This window comes from Phyllostomus discolor, chromosome 7 (genome assembly GCF_004126475.2).
Source record: "Phyllostomus discolor isolate MPI-MPIP mPhyDis1 chromosome 7, mPhyDis1.pri.v3, whole genome shotgun sequence".
Lineage (NCBI taxonomy): Eukaryota > Metazoa > Chordata > Mammalia > Chiroptera > Phyllostomidae > Phyllostomus > Phyllostomus discolor.
This window is the reverse complement of record NC_040909.2, coordinates 138,948,842-138,973,157: the sequence shown is the minus strand read 5'-3', so window position 1 is coordinate 138,973,157 and position 24,316 is coordinate 138,948,842. Positions and strand designations below refer to the sequence as shown.

The 24,316-nt window shown below is 66.9% G+C and overlaps 2 protein-coding genes across 4 annotated transcripts; one reads left to right on the top strand and one right to left on the bottom strand.

Annotated features, from left to right (window-relative positions):
- The first annotated feature begins 1,103 nt into the window (after window positions 1-1,103).
- On the top strand, window positions 1,104-12,058 carry CPSF1 (cleavage and polyadenylation specific factor 1). 2 transcript variants are annotated; one of them, XM_028533704.2, is made up of 37 exons: window positions 1,104-1,388; window positions 4,074-4,101; window positions 4,194-4,336; window positions 4,442-4,522; window positions 4,653-4,804; window positions 4,884-5,030; window positions 5,124-5,263; window positions 5,344-5,454; window positions 5,540-5,633; window positions 5,732-5,819; window positions 5,910-6,032; window positions 6,265-6,316; window positions 6,403-6,497; window positions 6,568-6,642; window positions 6,729-6,809; window positions 6,882-6,971; window positions 7,181-7,291; window positions 7,394-7,535; window positions 7,607-7,785; window positions 7,870-8,006; window positions 8,082-8,256; window positions 8,347-8,553; window positions 8,654-8,743; window positions 8,817-8,960; window positions 9,041-9,193; window positions 9,776-9,892; window positions 9,965-10,055; window positions 10,123-10,207; window positions 10,280-10,421; window positions 10,502-10,654; window positions 10,734-10,910; window positions 11,006-11,072; window positions 11,150-11,197; window positions 11,278-11,433; window positions 11,514-11,643; window positions 11,729-11,867; window positions 11,947-12,058. In XM_028533704.2, the coding sequence occupies exons 1-37, from the start codon at window positions 1,245-1,247 to the stop codon at window positions 11,992-11,994; spliced, it is 4,335 nt and encodes a 1,444-aa protein (XP_028389505.1). In that variant the 5' UTR covers window positions 1,104-1,244; the 3' UTR covers window positions 11,995-12,058. The 2 variants fall into 2 exon arrangements, with proteins under 2 accessions (XP_028389505.1, XP_035887475.1); XM_036031582.1 differs by having other exon boundaries at window positions 1,277-1,388; window positions 4,279-4,336.
- On the bottom strand, window positions 12,049-22,128 carry ADCK5 (aarF domain containing kinase 5). Of its 2 annotated transcripts, XM_028533727.2 has the most exons (15): window positions 21,859-22,128; window positions 17,746-17,852; window positions 17,292-17,441; window positions 14,545-14,620; window positions 14,235-14,435; window positions 13,989-14,129; window positions 13,776-13,889; window positions 13,549-13,680; window positions 13,388-13,471; window positions 13,199-13,280; window positions 13,038-13,116; window positions 12,870-12,961; window positions 12,543-12,795; window positions 12,361-12,477; window positions 12,049-12,276 (listed from the first exon to the last, which is right to left on the bottom strand). In XM_028533727.2, the coding sequence occupies exons 1-15, from the start codon at window positions 21,868-21,870 to the stop codon at window positions 12,171-12,173; spliced, it is 1,746 nt and encodes a 581-aa protein (XP_028389528.1). In that variant the 5' UTR covers window positions 21,871-22,128; the 3' UTR covers window positions 12,049-12,170. The 2 variants fall into 2 exon arrangements, with proteins under 2 accessions (XP_028389528.1, XP_035887505.1); XM_036031612.1 differs by having other exon boundaries at window positions 13,038-13,276.
- Between the last annotated feature and the right edge of the window lie 2,188 nt (window positions 22,129-24,316).

Here is a 24,316-nt window from a genome sequence, read left to right as displayed (position 1 = left end):
CGACCTGAGCAAGCAGCCCGGCTTGCACACCACGCACACAAATTCATGTGCCATTTTCTCAAGTGTCACTATACTTGCTTGTTTTATTACTTACTTATTTTTAGAGAGTGGGGAAAGGAGGAAGAAAGACACAGAGAGAAACATTGATGAGTGCGAGAAACGTCAATTTGTTGCCTCTTGTGGGCCCCCAACTGGGGAGCTGGCCTGAAACCCAGGCATGTGCCCTGCCTGGAAACTGAACTGGCAACCTTTGATCTTGCAAGCCAGGGCTCAGTCCACTGAGCCACAACAGCCAGGCCTGCTTGTTTTATTTCTTATGATTCTGTTTCTAAGGCCCAGGCCTGTCCCTGTGTATCTGGGGTGACTCCCCAGCATTGGAGAAGTCTTAGCTGCGTGAAGTCCTGGTTCCAGGATCCTGGAGGTGGGCAACCGTGCCAGGCCTGGGGAGCGAGCAAGACCAGGAGAAAATCGCCGCGCTAGGGAGAGGGGTTCGTAGGAGGGTGTGGGCGTGTAGACTGGCAAACACGTGTCCCCAGGGGCCAGGGGCTGAGCGCCCTCGGCCCCAGGCTTTGATGGTAGCGGTGGTGGGTGGCTCTGGGGAGGGAGCACAGAGCAGAGACGGGGCAGGGGATGTATCCGGGAAGCTTTCCCAGCCCAGGGCTGGTCGGGCCTCCTTCACACCGGGGCGCTTGCTGGGCCGGGCCGGGCCGGGCCTGCCTCCCCGGCTCCGCGAGTCCGAGGCTCCCCTGGCTCACTCAGGGGCCGAGCGTCTGGCACGGCATCTCGCACCAGGCCTTGGGAAAGGAGACTCGCCTCTTCCTGCGGGGAGAGGCTGCACGCTGACCCCACTCTGGGTCAGGCAGGGGACCCAGCCAGCCCTGAGGTTCGCATCCCTGCCGCGCTCCGCCTCAGTGGGAGCCGGGAATTCGGGCGAGCTCGGGATCTCGGAGCTCTAGACGCGGAGCGGGCGGCGGAGCCGCAAGGCCTCCTGACTACCCGCGGCCACCAGGGGACGCTGTCGCACACCCCGCCCAGCGTCTCCACCGAGGCGCCACTGCGCAGACGCACGAGCCCGGAACCTTCACGCTCAGCTTCCGGGCGGCGCCGGGCCGTGTTCCCCGCCGGACCGTGTTCACCGCTGTCCGGGTCCCCCGCGCGCCGGCTCCAACTGCCAGGTGGGCAGCCGTCATCGGCGACTCGCTCACTTTGTCGGCTTTGGCCCCGCGCAGCCCGGGCTCGGCGCCATGTACGCCGTGTACAAGCAGGCGCACCCGCCCACCGGGCTCGAGTTCTCTATGTACTGCAACTTCTTCAACAACAGCGAGCGCAACCTCGTGGTGGCCGGGACCTCGCAGCTGTACGTGTACCGCCTGAACCGCGACGCCGAGGTAGGCCCAAGCCCCGCCGGCTCCCGCCGCTCCACCTCCCACCGCTCGCGGAAGCGGGTGCCCAGGTGCAGCACCAGAAGCCCGCTGGTCTGCAGCGCCGGAGCGTGACTCTGCACCGCCCCCCCCCCCCCCCCGGCGCTGCTGTGGACCGGAGCCCTGCCCTCGTGCATCTGACTGATTAGAGGACATGAACACTTGCTGTGGGCTAGGCAGTAGGGGTACAAAACCTGAAACAGACGGGCTAGGGGAACTCCTCCAAGTAAAGACACGCCTGTAAGCACACTTGTAGATTGCAGCCTGTGCAACGGCGGAAACAGGTTAGGAAGGAGGCTATGTATTTCCAGCGGGCTGACCAGGAAATTGTCGGGGAGAACATTGCGGCAAAGGGAACGGGCTGGATTTAGGATGGGGACAGACTGTTGGCCGCAGTTTTAGCGAAGTGAAGTGAGCTCGTCGTAGGGCTCAGCGTGTGAGTGGAGGATGCCCCAGGCAGTAGGAACGCCCTGTGTGGAAGCTGGAGCAGCTGAGGGCGTGGAAAACTGGACTGGGATGTAGAGTGGAAGGGGAGAGTCGGTCCCGTGAGCACACACAGGTCCCTGAAGGAGATTTGTACACAGGGAAGGAAGGGATGGAGCAGTAACTGGCAGGAAAAGGTTCTTTTCGGAGGTGAGCAGACAGCAGCAGGTTTGTGCAAGAAGGGAATGAGCCTCGAGAGCAGGGTCCCCAGTAGGGGGCGCATGAGAGACAACCACACGTTGGTGTTTCTTTCCATCAACGGTTAGTGGGCACAGCCCACAGAGCCCTAAGGACGCTTTGTACACCCTACAGAGTTGTGAAAAAATTCCAAAGAAGAATCCTCAACAGACTAGATGTGACTGCTACGTCAGTTACCTGCTGTCTGGCCCTTTCCAAAAAGTTTGCCACCTCTCACATTGGAGAGTAAAGTGTGGGGTGGGAAGAGATGCAGAGGGAGAGCTGGACAGGGGTCTGGAGTGGGTGAGAGGGGTCACTAGTCAGTCATGGACCCGAAACAGCCTGTCCTGGTCGTGCACGTCTGTGGGTGGGTCGGGAGCTGGGATGGGGCACAGCCTGGACTGCGGGACGCCTGGCCTCTGCTCTGAGGCTGGGCAGAGGATGGAGAAGCTGCGTGGGAGGCGGGCAGGTGCCCTGTCAGGGGCAGATGTAATGTGACAGCCATCCACAAGGCAGGCCCCTTGACCTTTGGGAGGCAAACCCATGTAGCACTTTATTGAAATTAATAAGAGACCCCAGTAAATAGAAAACACATCAGGGTTACAAACAGGAAGTCTCATTGCAGAGATTCCAGCCGTTCCCAGGTTAATTAATAAATTTATTGTTCTTTTTCTCAAACAACAATAAATTTGTTGCAGTAAGGTTTCTCTCTAGATTTAGTAATCCAATTCTCAAATTTACATGAAAGAGTAAAAAATTAAGTACATCCAAAGTAATTTTATTTTTAAAGTGTGTGGGTTTTTAAAAAAGATTTTATTTATTTCTAGAGAGAGGGGAAGGGAGGGAGGAAGAGATGGAAAGAAACATCAGTGTGTGGTTGTCTCTCATGCGCCCCCTACTGGGGACCCAGCCTGCAACCCAGGCATGTGCCCTGACTGGGAATCAAACCTGCAAACTTCTGGTTTGCAGGCCGGCGCTCAATCCACTGAGCCACACCAGCCAGGGCCCAAGGTAATTTTAAACATAAACAAGGTGATGCACCTGCCTGACAGGATTTTTAAGAATCTTTATTTTAAAGGTGCGTCACTAGGTACATTTAAGACAAACTTAGGATATTAGTTTTAGTTTTAAAACATACATATTATTTTACTTTTGAGTTGACTTTTTTATCTCAAATACTTTTTACCTTAAGATCCACTTTGTCCAGTAGTAATGTGGCTGCCCCGGCCTGCTTTATCTCACGCCGTTACGGGGGACGCCCTTTTAAAGCCTGTGTCCTGATGTTTAAAGTGACTCCATAGCAAATGGTTGTTTATCACTCTGGTGGCTTTTGTCCTCTGATTGGAGTTTTTGTCTACATGGGGTACGCTTTCCTGCAAAACCAGGTCTGAGCGACGGTCTTACTCTGTGTCTTTCTGCACGTTCCTTTATTTCTTCCTGCTTCCTCCTTCTTGGCTTTCTTTCGGGTTAGCCAGGTATTTTTATTTCACTTATTTCCGCTAGTGGCTCTCAGGTCCGTGTTCCGTGTTGTTTTTCTTATCAGTCACGTTAGGCGGCAACAGTTTGCCTCCAACCAGGGCTTTCTCCCCGAAGGACAGAACCCTGTGGCGCTGCAGCCCTGCGCACGCCCTCACCCTTTGTTCCGGGGTCCCGCGTTTCATGTCTGTGGGGGCAAAGCCAGGCAGCTTGGGCGTGCAGAGAGCTGCTGCCCCGCCTCTGCCCCTGCAGGCCCCCGCGTGGGGCGGGCTCCTCAGGAGAAGCCTGCGACCGGGCTGGGGCCCAGGCTGAGCGTGGTGTTGTGCGAGTGGGGCTGGGGCGTGCGTGGCTGCCTCCAGGAGTGCCTGGCCCCGTGTCCCCACTACCCTGAGAGTTGGGTCAGAGCTGCTGGCAGCAGGGCTGGCCCTGGGTGGTCTCTTCCCCTTGTCCCCCCATAAGGTGGGGCCGCCCATGGCAGCACAGCAGCATGTCTCTTCCCTGCCCCCCCCCCCCCAGGCACCGATCAAGAATGACAGGAGCACAGGTGAGCACACGGGTGGTTGTCCCGGCCACGTGCCTGGGGGCGAGGCGGCTGGGGCCAGGGAGCCCGACCTGTACCCACCGCCTCTGCCCCAGAGGGGAAGGCCCACAGGGAGCACCGGGAGAAGCTGGAACTGGTGGCCTCCTTCTCCTTCTTCGGCAACGTCATGTCCATGGCCAGCGTGCAGCTGGCAGGCGCCAAGCGGGACGCCCTGCTGCTGAGCTTCAAGGACGCCAAGGTGGGCGGTGGGCCTGGCGGGAGGTCCTGGGCACAGTGGCGGGCGGGGGCGGCCCGCTGGGCAGGGCTGCGGCGGGTGGGCTGCGGTCTGACCTGCTGTCTCCAGCTGTCGGTGGTGGAGTACGACCCGGGCACCCACGACCTGAAGACGCTGTCCCTGCACTACTTCGAGGAGCCGGAGCTCCGGGTAGGGCCCGGCCGCACCCCTGCCCCCTCCTGCCCGCCCTTCCCCTCCCACCCCAGCCCTTGCCCCGCTGCTCCCCTCCCTCGGGGTTTCCCGCCTGCCCGTGGTCAGCCCGACGGCCCTGCACCCCCAGGACGGCTTCGTGCAGAACGTGCACACGCCGCGGGTGCGCGTGGACCCCGACGGGCGCTGCGCCGCCATGCTCATCTACGGCACGCGGCTGGTGGTGCTGCCCTTCCGCAGGGAGAGCCTGGCCGAGGAGCACGAGGGGCTCATGGGCGAGGGGTGAGTGCGGGGGCGGGGTGGGTGGTGCCTGAACCCCACAGCCTCCGCCTCCCGCCCGCTGAAGCCCCCGCTCTCCCAGGCAGAGGTCCAGCTTCCTGCCCAGCTACATCATCGACGTGCGGGCCCTGGACGAGAAGCTCCTCAACATCGTCGACCTGCAGTTCCTGCATGGCTACTACGAGCCCACCCTGCTCATCCTGTTTGAGCCCAACCAGACCTGGCCCGGGTGAGGCCCCTGCTGTGGGCCTCTTCGGGGGGGGGGAGGGGGGCGCGGCACGGGGGCGGGGACCCCCGGCTGACCCACCTGCCGTGGCCCCAGGCGGGTGGCTGTGCGGCAGGACACATGCTCCATCGTGGCCATTTCGCTGAACATCACGCAGAAGGTCCACCCCGTCATCTGGTCCCTCACCAGCCTGCCCTTCGACTGCACCCAGGCCCTCGCTGTGCCCAAGCCCATAGGTGAGGGCAGTGGGGGTGGCGGTGGGGGTGGGGGTGGCATGGAGCACCCCGGCCCCGCCGACCGGCACGTCCTCCTGCAGGTGGGGTGGTGATCTTTGCTGTGAACTCGCTGCTGTACCTCAACCAGAGCGTCCCCCCGTACGGTGTGGCCCTCAACAGCCTCACCTCGGGCACCACTGCCTTCCCCCTGCGTGAGTGTGGTGGGGCGGGGCTCAGGGTGGGTTTGGGGCCGGGGTGGGGGCGCTGCTGGGCCCGCCTGACGCCCCCACCGAACAGGCACCCAGGAGGGCGTGAGGATCACCCTCGACTGTGCCCAGGCGGCCTTCATCTCCTACGACAAGATGGTCATCTCCCTCAAGGGCGGAGAGATGTGAGTCTCCCCCGGTGAGCCCTGTGCCCCTCGGGGGTGTCACCCCCAGCCCCTGCCCCTCGAGCCCTGCGCCCAGCTCAGTGCCCTCCCTCCCGCAGCTACGTGCTGACCCTCATCACCGACGGCATGCGCAGTGTCCGCTCCTTCCACTTCGACAAGGCTGCCGCCAGCGTGCTCACCAGCAGCGTGAGTCGGGGCTGGGGGGCTGGGGGGTGGGCCTGGGCCAGGGCACGGGCCCCATCACCACCCACCTCCCTCCTTCCCTCCCTCCCGCAGATGGTCACCATGGAGCCCGGGTACCTGTTCCTGGGCTCTCGCCTGGGCAACTCCCTCCTTCTCAAGTACACGGAGAAGCTGCAGGAGGCCCCCGCCAGCGCTGCCCGCGAGGCTGCTGACAAGGTGGGTGCCCAGGACTGCCTAGTGCAGGGTGTCCGGCCCTCGGGCGTCTCCTGGCCACACGGTAAATACATTGCGATGTGTCATCACCCAAAATCTCAATGTTTTAAGTAAATTTACGGTTTTGTGTTGGACCGCATGCATAGCCTTCTTGGGCTGCGTGCGGCCTTGACTCTGGGGGACACCGCCCTGTGCGGGGTATGCCCAGGGCTGCTCACTGTCTCCTGCCTCCCAGGAGGAGCCTTCATCCAAGAAGAAGCGAGTGGACTCCACAGTGGGCTGGTCAGGTGAGGGCCAGGGGCTGGGTGGGGGTGGGATGGAGGCGCGGGGCCAGGGGACCCCGGTGGCTCAGAAGGGCTCCCTTGTGCCTCAGGGGGCCAGTCGGTGCCGCAGGACGAGGTGGACGAGATCGAGGTGTACGGCAGCGAGGCCCAGTCGGGCACACAGCTGGCCACCTACTCCTTCGAGGTGAGGTTGTGCACAGAGGGGCCCCGCCCTGGCAGGCCCCCCCACCACCTGACCACTGCTGTGCCCTCAGGTGTGTGACAGCATCCTCAACATCGGACCCTGTGCCAACGCGGCCATGGGCGAGCCCGCCTTCCTGTCCGAAGAGGTGCCTGGGCTGGGGAGGCGGGCGGGGGCGGTTTGCCGGGTGGAGGGGCCGTTTGCAGGGGGCCCCTCCTCACCTCGGCCCCGCAGTTTCAGAACAGCCCCGAGCCGGACCTGGAGATCGTGATGTGCTCTGGCTACGGCAAGAACGGGGCCCTGTCCGTGCTGCAGGTGCGTGGGTGGGGGCTGGGGCGGTGTCCCCCGGGGGCCTGGGTGGAGAGACATGCTCTGTCGTCCTTCCAGAAGAGCATCCGGCCCCAGGTGGTGACGACCTTCGAACTCCCTGGCTGCTACGACATGTGGACGGTGGTTGCCCCAGTGCGCAAGGAGCAGGTACGCGCACTCAGTGCCTCAAGGAGGCCCCGAGGGGCGGTGACCCGGTGCTCGTCCTCGTGAGGCCGGGGGGCTTCAGGGGGGCCTGCTGCGCGGGCCCCGGGGGCTGCGTTGAGAGCTCACCCTGGCTCGGCTGTGGGGCCAGCCCGCCGTCTGAGCACCCCCGGCTGGGTGCTGGGATTTGTGCTCTTTCTGCCCTCGTGTCACAGGAGGAGACCCCCAAGAGTGAGGGTGCGGAGCAGGAGCCCAGCGCCCCTGAAGCGGAGGAGGACGGGCGGAGACACGGGTTCCTGATTCTGAGCCGGGAGGACTCCACCATGGTGAGGGGCGGCTGGCGGGGGGGAGTCTGCTGGCGGGCGGGACCCTCCGGGGGGTCGGGGTCCCACTGGTGTGGGGCGCCTCACCACGGTCTCCCACCGCAGATCCTGCAGACCGGGCAGGAGATCATGGAGCTGGACACCAGTGGCTTTGCCACTCAGGGCCCCACGGTCTTTGCTGGCAACATCGGGGACAATCGCTACATCGTCCAAGTGTCACCACTGGGCATCCGCCTGCTGGAAGGAGGTGGGCAGAGTGGGCGGGTGGGCGGGCTGGTGGGGCCGGGGCGGCATGTGCTGACCGCCCTGTGCCTGCAGTGAACCAGCTGCACTTCATCCCCGTGGACCTGGGCTCCCCCATCGTGCAGTGCGCCGTGGCCGACCCCTGCGTGGTCATCATGAGTGCCGAGGGCCAGGTCGCCATGTTCCTGCTCAAGAGCGACTCCTACGGGGGCCGCCACCACCGCCTGGCGCTGCACAAGCCGCCGCTGCATCACGTAGGCCCCCCCGCCCCCCGAGCGCACCGTCCCCGCACCGCTGCCCCCACCCCTCCGCAGCACCCAGCCCGCCTCTCCCCACAGCAATCCAAGGTGATCGCCATGTGCGTGTACCGAGACGTCAGCGGCATGTTCACCACCGAGAGCCGCCTGGGCGGGGCCCGTGATGAGCTAGGGGGCCGCAGCGGCTCAGAGGCGGAGGGCCAGGGCTCGGAGACCAGGTGCGTGGGGGGCCGGGCCGGGGGCGGGGGCTGGGGGCCCTGCGGTGTGCTGCCCGTGACGCGCGTGCCCCGCAGCCCCACGGTGGACGACGAGGAGGAGATGCTGTACGGGGACTCGGGCTCCCTCCTCAGCCCCAGCAAGGAGGAGGCCCGCAGGAGCAGCCAGCCCCCGGCCGACCGGGACCCCGCCCCCTTCCGGGCCGAGCCCACCCACTGGTGCCTGCTGGTGCGGGAGAACGGCACCATGGAGGTGGGTGGCACCCTGTGCCGTCACAGCTGCCCGGCCCCCGCCCAGCCCGGCCCCCACGCCTTCCTGCGCCCACCGCCGCTCCCTCCACAGATCTACCAGCTCCCCGACTGGCGGCTGGTGTTCCTGGTGAAGAACTTCCCCGTGGGGCAGCGGGTCCTGGTGGACAGCTCCTTCGGCCAGCCCACCACGCAGGGCGAGGCCCGCAAGGAGGAGGCCACGCGCCAGGGGGAGCTGCCCCTCGTCAAGGAGGTGCTGCTGGTGGCCCTGGGGAGTCGCCAGAGCAGGCCCTACCTGCTGGTGAGCACAGGCCGGCGCGCCCCTGCCCCCCCCGCCCCAGCCCCATGCCCTCCTGCCCGGGCCTCCTGACGGCCGGACGCCCGGCGCCGTGTGTCCTCAGGTGCACGTGGACCAGGAGCTGCTCGTCTACGAGGCCTTCGCCCACGACTCGCAGCTCGGCCAGGGGAACCTGAAAGTTCGCTTCAAGAAGGTGCGGCGGCGGCCGGGGGCAGGGTGGGGCGGGGGCAGGGGGCCGGTCCTCACGGCCGCCCCGCCCACCCCAGGTCCCCCACAACATCAACTTCCGAGAGAAGAGGCCGAAGCCGTCCAAGAAGAAGGCGGAGGGCGGCGGCGCCGAGGAGGGGGCCGGGGCCCGGGGGCGTGTGGCGCGGTTCCGCTACTTCGAGGACGTTTACGGCTACTCGGGGGTAGGCGGGCGGCCCTGCGGGAGCCGGGCTGGTGCGGTGGGCGCCCCGGTCCCGCGGCCCCTCATGGCGCTGCCCCCCAGGTGTTCGTCTGCGGCCCCTCGCCCCACTGGCTGCTGGTGACCGGCCGCGGGGCCCTGCGGCTGCACCCCATGGGCATCGACGGGCCCATCGACTCCTTCGCCCCGTTCCACAACGTCAACTGCCCCCGGGGCTTCCTGTACTTCAACAGACAGGTAGGTGCCCGGCCGGAGCACCCAGGGCAGGAGCGAGTGTTGGGGCCTGGGACGAGGCCCTTGGAGACTGGGGTGGGGCACCCAGAGGTGGTGGGGCCGGGGCCGAGGAGGTGAAGTGTGGGGGTTAATGCTGGGAAGGGTTGGGGGGACGGAGGCCGAGGGGACCTGCCCGGGTGGCCGGGGTACAGTCAGTGTCACGGCTCTGTGAGCTGGGACCCCAGCTCTGCCCCTTAGGAGCTGTGGCTCTGGCTGACGTGCCCCCCTTTCCCACCTCGCTTTCCTCATGTGTGTCAGGCAGATGGTGGCAGTGACCCCAGGGCCACTCCGAGGGCCCAGGGACGATGGTGCTGATGCACCCAGGACTGGAGGGGGGGGCGGTGGCCTAGGGCCCTGGCAGGGGCTCCCTTGCCCTGCCCCAACCACAGCCGTGGCCAGCACCCCAGCCTGGACGAGCCAGAGAGGAGGGGAGGGGCAGGCGGCTCCAGCAGGGCCAAGGGCTGACCCCAGGGACCCCCAGGCCTGCAGTCACCTGTGCTGCTTTGAGCGGGTACCCGGTCTCACCGACCCCCCCATTCCCCCCAGGGCGAGCTGAGGATCAGTGTCCTGCCTGCCTACTTGTCCTACGACGCCCCGTGGCCCGTCAGGAAGATCCCGCTGCGCTGTACGGCCCACTACGTGGCCTACCACGTGGAGTCCAAGGTCTGAGCCCCCTTCAAGGCCAGGGACCTGCTGAGCCTGGTCTCTGGTGTGTGACACCCTCCGCCCCCCCAGGTGTACGCTGTGGCCACCAGCACCAACACACCCTGCACCCGCATCCCACGCATGACGGGCGAGGAGAAGGAGTTTGAGACCATCGAGCGAGGTAGGGGACGCCCGGGCTGGGCCTGCCCGGGGGCCGCCCCTCCCTGACCAGCACCCTGTCTCCGCAGACGACCGGTACATCCACCCCCAGCAGGAGGCCTTCTCCATCCAGCTCATCTCCCCGGTCAGCTGGGAGGCCATCCCCAATGCCAGGCAAGGCTGGGCCGGGCGGGCGGCGGGCGGGCGGGTGGCGGCCGGGTCTGCGTCCTGACCCAGCTCCTGCAGGATTGAGCTGGAGGAGTGGGAGCACGTGACTTGCATGAAGACAGTGTCGCTGCGCAGCGAGGAGACCGTGTCGGGCCTCAAGGGCTACGTGGCCGCCGGGACCTGCCTCATGCAGGGCGAGGAGGTCACGTGCCGCGGGCGGGTAAGGGCCGGGGGCTGGGGCAGGCCCCCCGGAGCCCCTTGGCGGTGCCCTCGGGTCACGGCCGCCTGCCCTGCGTGCAGATCCTGATCATGGATGTGATCGAGGTGGTGCCCGAGCCTGGCCAGCCCCTGACCAAGAACAAGTTCAAGGTCCTGTACGAGAAGGAGCAGAAGGGGCCTGTGACCGCCTTGTGCCACTGCAACGGCCACCTGGTGTCCGCCATCGGCCAGAAGGTGTGTCTCTGCCCCGCCTGTCCCCGTCCCCCTGCCCCCGCCCGAGCCGCTGGCGACCAGCCCTCCCTCCCGCCCCCAGATCTTCCTGTGGAGCCTGCGGGCCAGCGAGCTGACGGGCATGGCCTTCATCGACACTCAGCTCTACATCCACCAGATGATCAGCGTCAAGAACTTCATCCTGGCTGCGGACGTCATGAAGAGCATCTCGCTGCTGCGCTACCAGGAGGACAGCAAGACGCTGAGCCTCGTGTCCAGGGTACCCGGGGGGAGGGGGAGGGCACCCAGTGCCGGGGGGGGAGGGGCGTCCCTGGCCCTGGGCGGGCCCTGACGACCCCTTCCCGCCATTCCCAGGATGCCAAGCCGCTGGAAGTGTACAGCGTGGACTTCATGGTGGACAACGCTCAGCTGGGCTTCCTGGGTGAGTGCAGGGTCTGGGGCCAGGGTCCCCCCCGGATCTGTGGCGAGGGCCCGGCTGACTCTGGGCTCTGCTTGCAGTGTCGGACCGGGACCGCAACCTGATGGTGTACATGTACCTGCCAGAGGGTGAGCACGCCCTCCCCGGGGCTGGGGTGGGGGTGGGGCAGGGGCAGGGGCGGGCCCTGACCCAAGGTCCCTCCGCCCAGCCAAAGAGAGCTTCGGTGGCATGCGCCTGCTGCGCCGGGCCGACTTCCACGTGGGTGCCCACGTGAACACCTTCTGGCGGACGCCGTGCCGGGGGGCCGCCGAGGGCCCCAGCAAGAAGTCGGTCGTGTGGGAGAATAAGCACATCACGTGGTTCGGTGAGCGCCGGGCGGGCGGGGGGCACGGGGCCGGGGCGGGGGTGCTGGGGTCACACTGTGGTCACACTGTGTCCCCACAGCCACACTGGACGGTGGCATTGGGCTCCTGCTGCCCATGCAGGAGAAGACCTACCGGCGGCTGCTGATGCTGCAGAACGCACTGACCACCATGCTGCCCCACCACGCCGGCCTCAACCCCCGTGCCTTCCGGTGAGCCCGCCCGCCCTTCCTCCCTCCCTCCCCGCCACCCCCTGCCAGGTCTGCCGCCGCTCCCCACCACCTAACGCCTCCCCAGGATGCTGCATGTGGACCGGCGGACGCTGCAGAACGCTGTGCGCAACATCCTGGACGGAGAGCTGCTCAACCGCTACCTGTACCTCAGCACCATGGAGCGCAGCGAGCTGGCCAAGAAGATCGGCACCACGCCGGACATTGTGAGTGGCCCGCCCGGCCCGCGCCTCACCCTGCCCCCACTGCGGCCCTCAGCACCCTCACCCGCCCCTCTCCCCACAGATCCTGGACGACCTGTTGGAGACAGACCGTGTCACTGCCCACTTCTAGACCCCCGGACACAGCCCCACCCCCTTTTTGTACAAAACACAGAAAAGAGACTTGTTGGGTTTGAGACGTGTGTGTGGTCATTGCAGGGCCCCCGGCCCCACCTGTGGTCAGAGCCCCAGGTATCTCCCCCGTCCAGTGCCTCCAGCCCTGGCCAGCACCGGTCTTGCTGCTGGGGCCTAGGTCTCCAGGTACTCGTACAGCCCCTCGGTCTGGGGCATGAGGCCCAGGTACACCAGTGCTCGGACCAGGAGGACGGTGAGCCGCATGGACAGGGTCTCCAGCCTGGGCAAGGAGGTGGAGGGGGGAGGTCAGTGGGGAGCAGGCACCGGCCCCCCCACACCCGGTGGGTTCCAACTGCCCACTCACCTCAGGGCCACCTCAAACTTGAACGTCTCCCAGACGACCCTGAGGTGGCGCAGGAGGCTGGCGCCGTAGACGCTCGGCTGCGCTGTGCCCAGCAGGCGGCTCCAGCCCCTGACCGCGCTGCGGGAGACAGAGTCAGCCCAGACTCCCCAACGCCCCCACCCGGGCCCCCCGCCGGCACCCACCTCTTGGCCATGAGGAAGTAGCGGTCCACCGGGGCGCCGAGGGTGGTGTTGATGGCGCGGACGGTGTTGATGTTGCGCAGCACGAGCAGCATGGACCGCGGCAGCGCCTTGAGCACGGCCATGATGTCCTCGAAGTGCTCCCGCGCCATGGCCTGCATGTAGGCCGCCTCCTCGCGGCTCAGCAGGTGGGAGCGCCACAGCTGCCGCAGGCGCACCGGCCGCTGCATGAGCACCTCCGAGAACAGGAAGTAGTCTGCGGCGCGGCTGAGCCGGCCGTGCGCGCGGCCGCCTGCCCCCCCCCCCTCCCGCGCGCACCCCCAGACTCACCTTCCACCCCCAGCGCGGCCGCGTGCATCTTCATCGAGGCGTCGTCCCTCAGGATGATGGCCCGCCACAGCTGGCACAGGGCCGAGCGGTCCCTGCGGGGCCCAGAGTGAGCCGAGGCCGAGGCCCGGACAGGAGAGGCCAGGCCCAGCCTCCCCCCACCTCACTCACTTCTCGTCCAGGAACTGGTAGAGCCCGTGGTCCAGCAGCACCAGCTGTGCCTTCCCGTCCGGGCCTTTCCGCACCAGAACTAGGGGCAGGGCACGCGGGCTCACTGGTGCCGCCCTGGCCCCAGCCCCAGCCCCACGCCCCGCCCCCGGGGCCCTCCCTACCGTTGCCGGGGTGGGGGTCGGAGTGGATGAAGCCCGTGTAGAAGATCTGCTCCGCAAAAGCCTGGATGAGCTTCTCTGCTATCTGGGGCGAGGACAGGGCCGCGCCGTCACACAGCAGCCAGGTCCCCACCGGGCGCACGCACGGGCGCGCCCCTCCCTCGCCCCACGCCCTGCGCGAACGGCACTCACATCCCGCACGGCCAGTCCCATGGCCTTGATGGCCTCCACGTCGTTGACCTTGCAGCCCTCGCAGAACTCGGCGGTGAGAACGCGCTGGGAGAGAGCGGGAGGCTGAGCGCGCAGGCCCGCGCAGCCCCCAGTCCCGCTAGGCGGGGGGGAGGCCCGCCCACCTTGCTGGAGGTATCCCAGTGCACGCGCGGGACCACCACGTAGGGGAAGTGCTGCAGGTCGCGCGCGCAGCGCTCGGCGTTCCGCCCCTCGTTCTCGAAGTCCAGCTCCTGGGCCAGCGTCCCCTTCAGGTCCTGAGGGCCACACGGGCAGCCGGGGGTCAGGGTCGGGCGCCGCATGGCGCGGACCAGGCAGGAGCCGCCCCCGGCCGGCCCGCGGGCGGCGGCACCTGGAGGACCCAGCTGAAGCCGAAGCTGGGGTGCATGAGCTCCACGAGCCGCAGCAGGAGCTCCAGGGTGTGGATGTCCCCCTCGAAGCGGTCCCGCAGGTCGATGTACTGCACCTGCAAGGGCGGGGGGCACGGGCTGCTGCCGCCACCTAGCCCACTCCCGCCCCCCCGAGCCCGCTGCCCCGCCCCCCACCCGGGGCGGGCGCCTCGTACCTTCACGGCCACGGCAGTGCCATCGTGCAGCCGGGCGCGGTGCACCTGGGCCAGGCTGGCGGCGGCGATGGGCTGGTAGTCAAACTCCCGGAAGAGCTCCTGGGGCGGGGCCTGGAAGTCCTCGAGAAACAGCTCGTCCACCTGGCCAGAGCGGGGTCTTGCAGCAGCGTGGAGGCCGCGGCCGAGCGCCGCCTCCCAGCGCTGCACCCCCAGGGGGGCGGGGCTCACCCCAGGGGCGGGGCTCACCTCCCGGAAGCCGCGCGTGAGGGCCCTGTCCTCCAGCACGCGCAGCGTCCTGATGTACTCTGGGGGCAGCAGGTGGTTGAAGGAGCACAGCCCCTGGCCCAGCTTCACGTACAGGCCCCCGTTGCTGATGGCCCCGGCCACCAGGGCGTCCGCCGCCCGCTGATGACACGCAGACATCACCTCCAAGTACCTCGGGCTGTTCTGACCACAGGCATGGGGGGGGGATGGGGACAGGCGGGCATCTCAGTCCACCCAACACCCGCCCCACGGCACAGGCGGGCCCGCCACCAGCAGGGACACACGGACAGACCTCTTCCACCCCTCGCAGGACGACGTTCGTGCACCACCAGTAGTCCACGGAGATCTGCAGGCCGATCCTCACGGACCTGCCGGCACAGGCTCCCTCAGCACCGCGGGCCCCGGCCCCGCCGGCCTCTCGGTGTACCAGGGAGGACAGAGGACGCGCAGCCCTGCCTCCTCGCTCTCTGAACTGCCTCAGTGTCGGCTGCTGGTCTGCAGAAGAGGCGCCGGCGTCCTTGCCAACCTCGGCCCCCGAACACCGTTGCCAGGTGCCCAAGACCGAAGGGAAGGGTGAGGGCTGGGGGGCCTCAGGCCCGAGCAACCGGATGCACGCGGTCTTTCCGCTCCGGCGGAAGCTCCTGCCACAGAGGAAGCCCACCGCGACCCGGCCCGCTGCGGCTGCCGGCCAGGGGGCCACTGTCGCCATCCCCCCGCGGGTGCACCCGCACTCCCCGGCCCGCCCCCTCTGCACTCCTGGGCCGCCTCTCCCAGGCCGGCCGTGAACAGGGGCCCCCGGGGAGTCAGCTCCCGGATGGGGACCCCCAGAGCTCCTGCCAGCGGGACAGCCCAGCACGACACCGGAGGCCCAGGCCCTGTCTGTTGTCGGCGGCTTCTCACAGACGCTCACCACGCCTCAGGCTCCGGACAGGCAGCACTGGGTCGGACAGGAAGGGGGACCCAGGCCTGGAGCCCGGGCTCCTGACACTCAGACCTCCACAGGAGGGTTGTGGGGCTCCTGTCCCTCAAGGCGGGAGCCCTGGCAGGACCCGGGGCCGTCTGGAGCTGAGCCCCTCCTTCCCGCCCTGGCCCCAACCAGGCCCCGCCCCGCCCCGGCCACCAGCACCGCAGCTGGCACAGGCGCGGACAGGGCTGTCTGGGAGCAAGCGAGCGTGAGCGAGCCGAGCACTCGGAGCTCCCCCGTGACCGGGGGGCAGGGCCCTTCCTGAGAAACTCGGCCCCAGACCCAGGGCATGGTCTGCACAGGGGTGGGGTGCCCACGGAGCACGTCCCTGGCTGTGGGTGAGAGGAGCCAGGTGCTTCGCAGCTGGAGAAGATAAGCTACAGAGAGAGAGACAGCGGGCTGTGTGGCGACGGGAGGCGTCCGCGTGCACACAGAGGTGGGCGCCCACAGCACACAGGGCTCCTGTCCATGGAGGCCTGGGGCCCAGCGCCCGAGCAGCTGCACATGGGCCTGCTCATCACGGCCCTGAGACCTCCGGCCTGTGTCCACCCCGAGGGCCAGCAGCCAACGCCAGCACTGTGAAGGGGCAACATGAGCCCGGACTGTTCTGCAGTGCGGGAAAAAAATGCTCAAAAACGGAGACATCTCCAAAAGACTTGGAGATGTTAGTGGTAAAATCTCAGTTCTCCGAAGCACATCCCCACCTACATTTGAAATGTTTTACAATAAAATGCTAATTCTTAAAAAGGGTCATAAAAGCTAAGTTGAGCCCTGGCTGGTGTGGCTCAGTGGACTGAGCTACACCAGCAAACCAAAAGGTCGCCAGTTCCATTCCCGGTCAGGGCACAGGCCTGGGTGGCAGGCTGGGTCCCCAGTGGGGGCCATGCAGGAGGCAGCCACACATTGATGCTTCTCTCCCTCTCTTTCTCCTTCCTTTCCCCTCTCTCTAGAAATAAAACAAGAATAAAATCTTTTTAAAAAAAAGGAGCTAGGTCAAAACGGTGCGGACTTGCCACCCCGGAGCAGTTCGGCAACAAAATAGCACTGGCACGAACAGAGCAGCCCACGGGGGAAAGCGGGAGTCCAGGCCGATGAGGCACTTGCAACAAAAGTTTCGAGCAAAAAGTTCTGTTCTTCTTGCAACTTTTCTGGACGTTTAAGGCTGTGACCAGAAAGTGGGGGAAGGCCCGGAGACCACACACAGAGGCCAGGCCCGGCTGCAGACGCCCCCACTCTTGTCCCCGTCAGCTGTCCTGCCAGGGGACGGGCGCCTGCGTCTCAGGGCCAACTCCCCCCACCCTGCTTCCTCCCGGGCTCCTGCACCCGCGCTGCCAGATGCCCAGGCCCCGCCGTGTGTCCGGCCTGCAGCAGGCCCGCCCATCCCAGCAGCTGTTAAGGCCTCGAGCTGACGAGAAGGCGCAGACTACGGGGGCCTGGCCCCGGCAGAGGGGTGGCAAGATGCGCCCCAGCTGGCCACGAGGCAGTGCAGAGCCAAGCGGCAGAGGGACAGCACCAGGGGGGCGGGTGGGGGGGCGAGGTGGTCACAGAAGAAGAAGTGGACCTGACTCCCAGCTCTGCTGTGAACCAGCCACAAGCTTGCTTCACCCGGGAGGCGGGAGCGGGCAGCGGGCAGCCACCTGGCGCCTCTGGCCTGAGCGTAAATCTCAGTGAAGCTTGTGGCCAAGAGCCTGAAGGTCTCAGTGGCCCTGGCCTCAAGCGGCCCAGGTCTGCGAGGCAGCGGGCACTCACAGCCACAGGGGGTCAGACCCGCCCTAGGCGGCCCCACACGAGGCCTTTCCCTGGCCCTCTTGGGGGTGGGGGGAGCGGGGAGGCGAGTTCGGGTCAGCTGAGGTTTCACTCAGGGCCCAGAGCTGGCTCTTAGGGCTCTGCAGCTGCAGGGACTCCCGGGTCTGACCAAGGGCAGGAGCACGGCCCGGCCCGTAGGGCTGCCCCCAGAGATGAGCTCCCAGCGTCCTGACGGGAGACGGGGTCGGAGGAGCCTGAGGAGCAGCCTCGCCACGGCCACCCAGGGCTGGGGGCAGGGACGACAAGGGCGGGGGCGCCAGCCCTCCCACCTGCCAAAGCGCCCGACGCCGTCCACCGTGAGCCGCATCTTCCTCCTCTCCTGCGGCTCTGCCGAGAAGTAGCGGACGCCAAGGAGCAAGGGCAGCCCCAGCGCCGTGGCGGAGAGCACCTTCTTCCACGGGGGCGGGGGCCTCGAGGACCTGGAGGGACACGATGCACGGTGGGGTGGTCCGGGCGCCTGTGTGGTCAGTCAGCAGAGAGCGCTCTCTGACCCTCCTGCCCCCGCGCCCTGCCAGGGCCCCCCTCCCCCGTGGGAGCCCCGGCTCTGGCTGCCGTCTGTTCACAGTGATGTGGTGGCAGGGGACCTGCCCCTGAACCCCAGCTCCAGGTTAGCCCACCACACCAGGAGCCGGACGCAGCCTGTCTTGGGCTGGGCGGAAGGGGGTGTTCAGAGAAGGCCCACCCTCAGGCCCCCCAAAGATGGAGAGGCTGCGGAGGACTCACCCTCGGGCAGGCAGGATCCTGAGGCTTCTCCTGAGGCGGGCGGCGGGGACCGGCCAGCCCCTCGGCCCGCCCTGCAGCACAGCACGGCGGACATGGCAGAGAGGCAACTGCAAAGTGAGCGACAGCACGGGTTGGTGGGCGGTCGTGTCTCCTGCTGCTGAGACCCCCGGACCATGGCCCGGGGAGGCGCTCTCCGGACAGGACTGTGAAGAATGCCTAAACTCGGGCCCTGGCTGGCCAGCTCAGCCGGTCAGAGGGTCGTCCCCACTTGCCAAGGTTCCGGGGCCGCGGTCAGGGCACACACAGGAAGCAGCCAGTGATGCACCAGTAAGTAGAACTCCAGCTCGACATTGCTCTCCCTCCCTTCCTCTCTCTAAACCGATGAACAGAAAGAACGCTGAACCACACGACCGTCACAATCACGAAGACCAGAATCGGGCCGTGCCCCGGGGACCGGTCCTCCCAGCCCAGAGGCAGCGCGGAGAGGCCGCCGGTGGGACGGACGCCGAGGAGCGAGGTCCCTGGGAGGCCCCCTGTCGCCCACTCACTTCATCTGTGACACGCCAGAGCCCCTCGCCCACAGCTTCCCGAGCTGCGGAGTCGAGGTTTCCAGGGAGAAGAGCGCCTGAGCCTGCGCCCGGCAAACCGTGGCCACGGCGCGGCCACTGGGCTGTCCCCGAGGACCCCCTGAGCCGGACTCTGGGCCGGACGAGGCGCCGACGGGCTGGCGCTCCCCATGAGTGGCCTGACGACAGCCTCAAGGACAGCCGCCCGCGCAGAAGTCCAGGGGCAGTGCCCCTGACCTGCTGTGCCCAGAGCAGGCGGCGCTGACTAAGCCTCCGCCAGCAAGGCCACGCGCAGTCAGGGCCAGAGCGGCCAGGCGTTCCGTGCGCCCCAGCGCCCCCGCCACGGGAGAGCAGCCCCGGGGACCGACCTGTGAGCACCCCGGCGGCCAGTGAGTGCACCAGTGTCAGTGAGTGCCCGGGGGGGTCCACCCTGCCCGGCCCCCCCACACTGCTGCGCAGGCCCATCCAGACCGCCCCATGCCCTCACCTGACCACGTGCCATCCACCACCACGCCCTGCCACGGGGGCCGGCCTGACAGTGGGCCCCGTGTGCGGCCAGGGGCCACGTGCAGACACAGACGGGGCTGCGGGAACAGCCCCAGGTGCGAGGGAGGGAGGGCTCCCGTGGCCGGGCAGCGAGGGGACGTCCACGGGGACACTGGAGGGGGTCGTGGGCGGCGGACACAGTGTCTGAGAAGGCCCAGAGCCAGAACAGGACCGGGGCTTCTGAGGGACAGACCCGTGCAGCCGGACAGCGTGTGCTCAGGGGTGAGGGGGGCTGCCGGCAGCGAGGAGGGTGGGGCGAACGGAGCCGGACCCCCCTCCTGGAGAAGCCCGCAGCCCTGGGGGAGGGACGCACAGAGAGGACTCATTCCCAGAGAAGCGTGCGCGGCTACGGCCGGTGCCAGTGGGTCGTGGCCCCCAGGGCTTCCTGGTGACCCCGGCGAGACCGGGCTCTGGGACGGGCGGGCGGGTCTGCGGCCTCACTCGCTCACCTGGGCCGGGCGGACGCCCACCCTGACACCTTGCGGCTCTGCATGGGAGTGGCAGTGTCCGCCTGCAAGGCTGGAAAGGTGGGCGGTGGTGGAAGCACAGCACAGCACTCGGGCCGGGCCCGAGCAGGCGCCCGCGGGAGGGAGGGCATTTGCTGCACGGCTCCGGGCAGAGCCGGCAGCGGGCGGCACCCTTCCCGGTCCTGGACCGGCCGCCCTGAAACCCCCCGGTGCAGAGGGTGCTGGCAGCCGGAGTGGAGCGCCCTGTCCCGGAGAGCCCCTCACAGGCGAGGGTGTGGTGAGAAACTGCCAAGCCCCCCTCCTCACAGACAGCCCTCAACACCACCTCGACACTAACACACCCTCTTGGGGGAGGGGGAGGGGTGGGAGAGGGTGGGAGGGTAAATGGCAATGGAAAAAATGCAATAAAACACACAGCTTTCTTAATCCCACCCCAAGCAATCCAATAAAGTGATTTTTAAACTTTTTCCTGTTCTAGCATAAATTATCAACCAGGTGGTAACTACAGGATCGTTTGAATGACTATGCGACTATGGACTGCATTGCATGTAAAGTGACTAAACAGAAACAGAGCGAGCTGTCCCTGTACGGGGGAGAACACTCGTCTGAATCACCGGACAGCGAAGCCCCAGGCCGGGGCAGGGCCCCTGGGGCAGACGCTGGAGGGCTGGAGGCCCAGGCCCCTGAGCACCAGGTAGCACAGCGCTGAGTGGGCCTGGGTCCCCGGAACCTCACGGGAGCCCTGGCTCACGTTGCAGCAACGGTTCCTCACTGGGGCTCCTGCGACTCGGGGCCGGGGGGGGGGGGGGGGGGGGGCTCTGCTCCACCCAGACCTGTTCTCCGATCTGCTGTCCTGCCTGCAGGGAGTGGCCTTCAACCACGGGTCCTGGCGCGTCCCTCCTCCACTGTCCTTGTCACACAGGAGTGACTGTCAGCGTAGCCTCCGGGTCCCCGGCAGCCTGAGCAGGCCCCCCCTCCATCACGTCTGCACCTCTAGGGTCTAGCACGCGCTCTGCCCACACTCGATGCGCTGAGACTGCCCCAGAGCAGCCCGGATCCCGGGGGCCCAGGGGAGGGCACCAGGTGGGCCGCAGGCCAAGGAGGGCACGGCCAGCAGAGGTGAGCAGCCCTGCAGGAGCCCCGCCAGGACTGCAAGCGGGAGGCCTTGTGCCCACAACGCCACCGCGCCGCGGCCCCCTGCCAGCTGGCACGGGGACACTGCAATCGCTATCACGAAGCTCATAAACGTGCTCTTTAACTCGGAACAACGAGCAGGCAGCCTCGTGCTGGGCGCTGGCGGGCTGTTCCCTTCCCTGTCGCCGGCAGATTAGGCGGGACACTGCCCGTCGGTCGGGCGGAGACGGATGGCCGGCCGCAGCCGCGAGACGCCTCCGCTGAGTCTCAGGGCGATGCTGTCAACGGGGGTCCGCCCCGGGCCCCCATGCAGCCCAGGCTGGCTGTGAGTGCGGCCCAGCACAACACTGTGAATTCACTTAAAACCTGTTTTTTGTATAAACCTTAGCGGTTGTGTATTTAATGCGCGGCCCGGAAAGGCTGGGCCCCCCGCAGCAGGACCCCGCAGAGAGCGGACGAGAGCCCCGCGGGTGAATCTCAGGGTCAACCCACCCCGCACGGGCAGGGGGGGCCGGCCCAGACCCGTCCCCGTCCTCGGGGAGCGGGAAGCGCGCCCGGGGAGGGCGGGGAGGAAGGGCCGCGGCCGCCCGTGACCCTCAGCCCCGCGGGGCGCGGGGACAGTCCGGGGCCAACCCCGCCCCCGCGCCCCGACGCCCAGGCTCGCCCCGGGGGCAGGCCTGGGGCACCCGGGGATCCGGGGCGCGGAGCCGCGGTACGAGCTGTGACGGGCTCCGCTCCGGGCCGAGCCCGCGGCCGCCCGCCCCATCGCGGCCCGAGCCAGGCCCGCGGGCGGACGGGCGCTCGCCGCCAGCCCCGGGTCCACGGGGGCCCCGCACGGCCGGGCTTGCCGGGAGGGTCGAGCGCCGCAGACGCCCCAAGTGCACGTGCCGCGGGCCCCCCCCCCCGGCCCTTCGCCCCGAACCGCGGCGGCAGAGGGCGGGGCCCCGGGGGGGGGCGGGCGGCGGAGCTGCCGCCGACGGGAGGGCCCCCCCCCCCCGCGCCAGGGTCGGAGCCGGCGGGCCAGGGCGCGGGCCGGGGCGGGGGCGCCCCGCGCGCAGCAGAGGCCTCCGGCCCGGGTCCCGCCGAGCCCCACGCCCCGAGGGGTCCGCGGACACGCGGGGGCGGGACGGCCCGCAGCCCGAAGCCAGGGCGGAAGCCGCGGGGCCCGCGCGGACCCGGGGGTGCGGGGGGCGTCTGCCTGCGGGCTCCGCCGCGGCACCGGCCTCGGCCCCGCGGGGAGTCCGAAGGGCCGGGTCCCCGAGGGTCCGGGGGCGCGGGCCCGGGCGCCCGGGTCTCTGACGGGGCCCGGACGAGGCGCCATTGTGGTGCGCGGGGAAGCGGGTCGCGGAGCCCCGAGAGTCCCGGACGGGCGGCCGACGGCGGCCGGGGAAGGGGCTCACCGGTCGCCACATGTTCGGCCGCCGCTCCGCGCCGCCTCGGTGCACCGGCTTCGCCGCGGCCAGCCGTCTCCGCGGGAGGCCGGCACTGCGCACGCGCGCCCGGCGGCGAGGGCGCGCGGGCCCGGAGCCCGGCCCCGAGCGCGCCCGCGACTGCGGCGCCGCAGCGCCCCCTGCCGGCCCCTCGCGGCGCAGCTCCAGGGCCCGCGCGCCGTCGCGGGTCCTCGCGGCCCTCGCGCGCTTCCGCTCGCCGCTGCCAGGCACCGTCTGCAAAGTCCGGGCCACCCGCCGCCCTGCCCGCGTCTACCTGCCGCTGACGTCACTGCAGCGACGCCCCGGGGTGGGCGACACCAGCCTCCTGGCGGTCTGGTCCCCCCCCAACCCCCGTGGCGCCCTGTCCCCCCCCCCCCCGCAACCCCCGTGGCGCCGTCTTCCACGCGGTGATCCCGGAGGAGCCTGTTCTTCCCCCGTCCCCGGGCTCAGGCGAAGCCGGGCCTCCGCCCCCCAACAGCCAACACCCTCTTCTGCCGCCAGTGCCGCAGCGCCTACGGGCCCCCACCGCCTCCAGGCTGCCCGCGGACGCCGTCCTTGTTGCGCTTCTGCCCACCGTCTCGTCTTCGCCTGTGTCCTGGCGTCCCGCCAACATTCCCAGTTGCACACGGTCGGCCTCCCTACCTACCCCATCTGTTTATTATGAAACAGGTCCAGGAAATGGGCCGGGCTCCCGCAGAAGTGCTTCCCGGGCATCTGAGAAGTGGCAACACCAGGGCGTGAGCCTGGCTGTGCAGGACACGCGCTGCTGAATGCCTGGACCGTGGACTGCCCTGAGGCTGGGAGTTGGGGGCCGGAGGAGGGCTGTCCTGTCCACTCTTGGGAAACAAGGGACAGCAGTTTCCCACCCCACACGAACAAAGGAATGAACTCTCGTATTTCTACATCAAGGGGCACTATCACTGGCCTGGCTTCTGTCCCAGGCTGCGGGGCTCCCTCTCCACGGCAGGGCAGAGACCCCAGGACTGCATGGGGATCCCCCACCCCTGACAGAGCTGTGTGGAGTCAGTTCCCCTAAATGGGGCTGCTGGGCCCCAGGGGCAGCCAGAAGACAGTCCCTCCAGTGACCACCACGCTCATTCTGCTCAAACCCCTGACTTCCGCCCTCCTCCCCACCTCAATTCCCCATGCCCAATCCCGTCTTCAGAATCCCCCAGCATCCCCGTGTCCCCAAGCCCTTGAGTCTCCAAAACTGCTGTTAAAGAAAAAAAAGTGTATTAAGAAGGATGACTCTCACACAGATATAAAATGAGCAATGTGTCCCGGTCCCCAAAGATATACCCAAGCAGTATGCTCCAGAATTTGTCCTGTGGTTTTATACAGAAATAGGGGTGTTACAGACACAATGAAGGTTCTCTAGATGAGAACATCCTGGGTGAGGGTGGGCCCTAAATCCAGGGACTGGTGCCCTTCAAAGGGCAAGGACAAGGAGGAGGAGGTCTGAGACACGGGAAAAGTCCCTGTGAAGACACAGCCAGCTGCAGGAGTGACCCGGAGCAGAGTGCCCCCCACGTGAGCCTCCAGCAGGAGCCAGCAACCCTACCCCCTCCGCACTTTCACTTTGGTTTCCGACCCTGGCTTCCAGCACTGTGGTGGGATCAACTTTGGTCACTATAAGCCACCAAGTTTGTGGTAATTTGTTCCACCAGCAACTCAAAAACTAGTGCAGTGTGTCAGAGGTTTATTTCAGCCATTAACTAATGAGAGAGCCAGGAGTGTGGTTCTAAGTTCAAAAGAGAAGTTCAAAACCTCGGATTTATATGGAGTGAAGGAAGGCTGAACTGAATTTTTAAAAGACGGAGATGGTTTTTCCAGAGGCGAGACGAACAGCAGTGTCTCCACAGGACCAACCTGACTTGCACGCCCATGAAAAGGAAGGGCGTGTGTTGCTGTCACTCACCTGCAACACCCAGAGGGGTGGACACAGGCCCCGAGAGGGCTCCCACTGGAAGCATCGGTAATATATTCTGTTTACCCCAAAGTTTAAAATTTTCATCACGGTCTTCCCTACCCGTCTGATTTTTCAAAACCCTCTACTTACTGATTTGAGGGAGAGAGGGACCCACTGACTTGCTGTCCCACTCGTGGGTGCACGCCTTCACTGGTTGACTTCTCGAGTGTGCCCTGGCCGGGGAGAGGATCAGACCCACGACCTCAGCGTATCGGATGACACTCTAACCACCTGAGCTGCCCTCTGAGTAGCACAGGAGAGTTCCAATAAGGGTCGCTCGGGGCCCTCAAGGGCAGCTGCTATGAACCCCCTTAACCAGCGCGGCCGCTGCCTGCCACCTGCACCGCCCTAAGTTTGCTTTGCTGAAGTTTTCATAAGAAGCCTCAGACTGACTTCCAAAAGGCTCTGTTCCTTGTTTTCCCAAGGTGAGAAACATACTTCCTATCATTTGGGCAAATT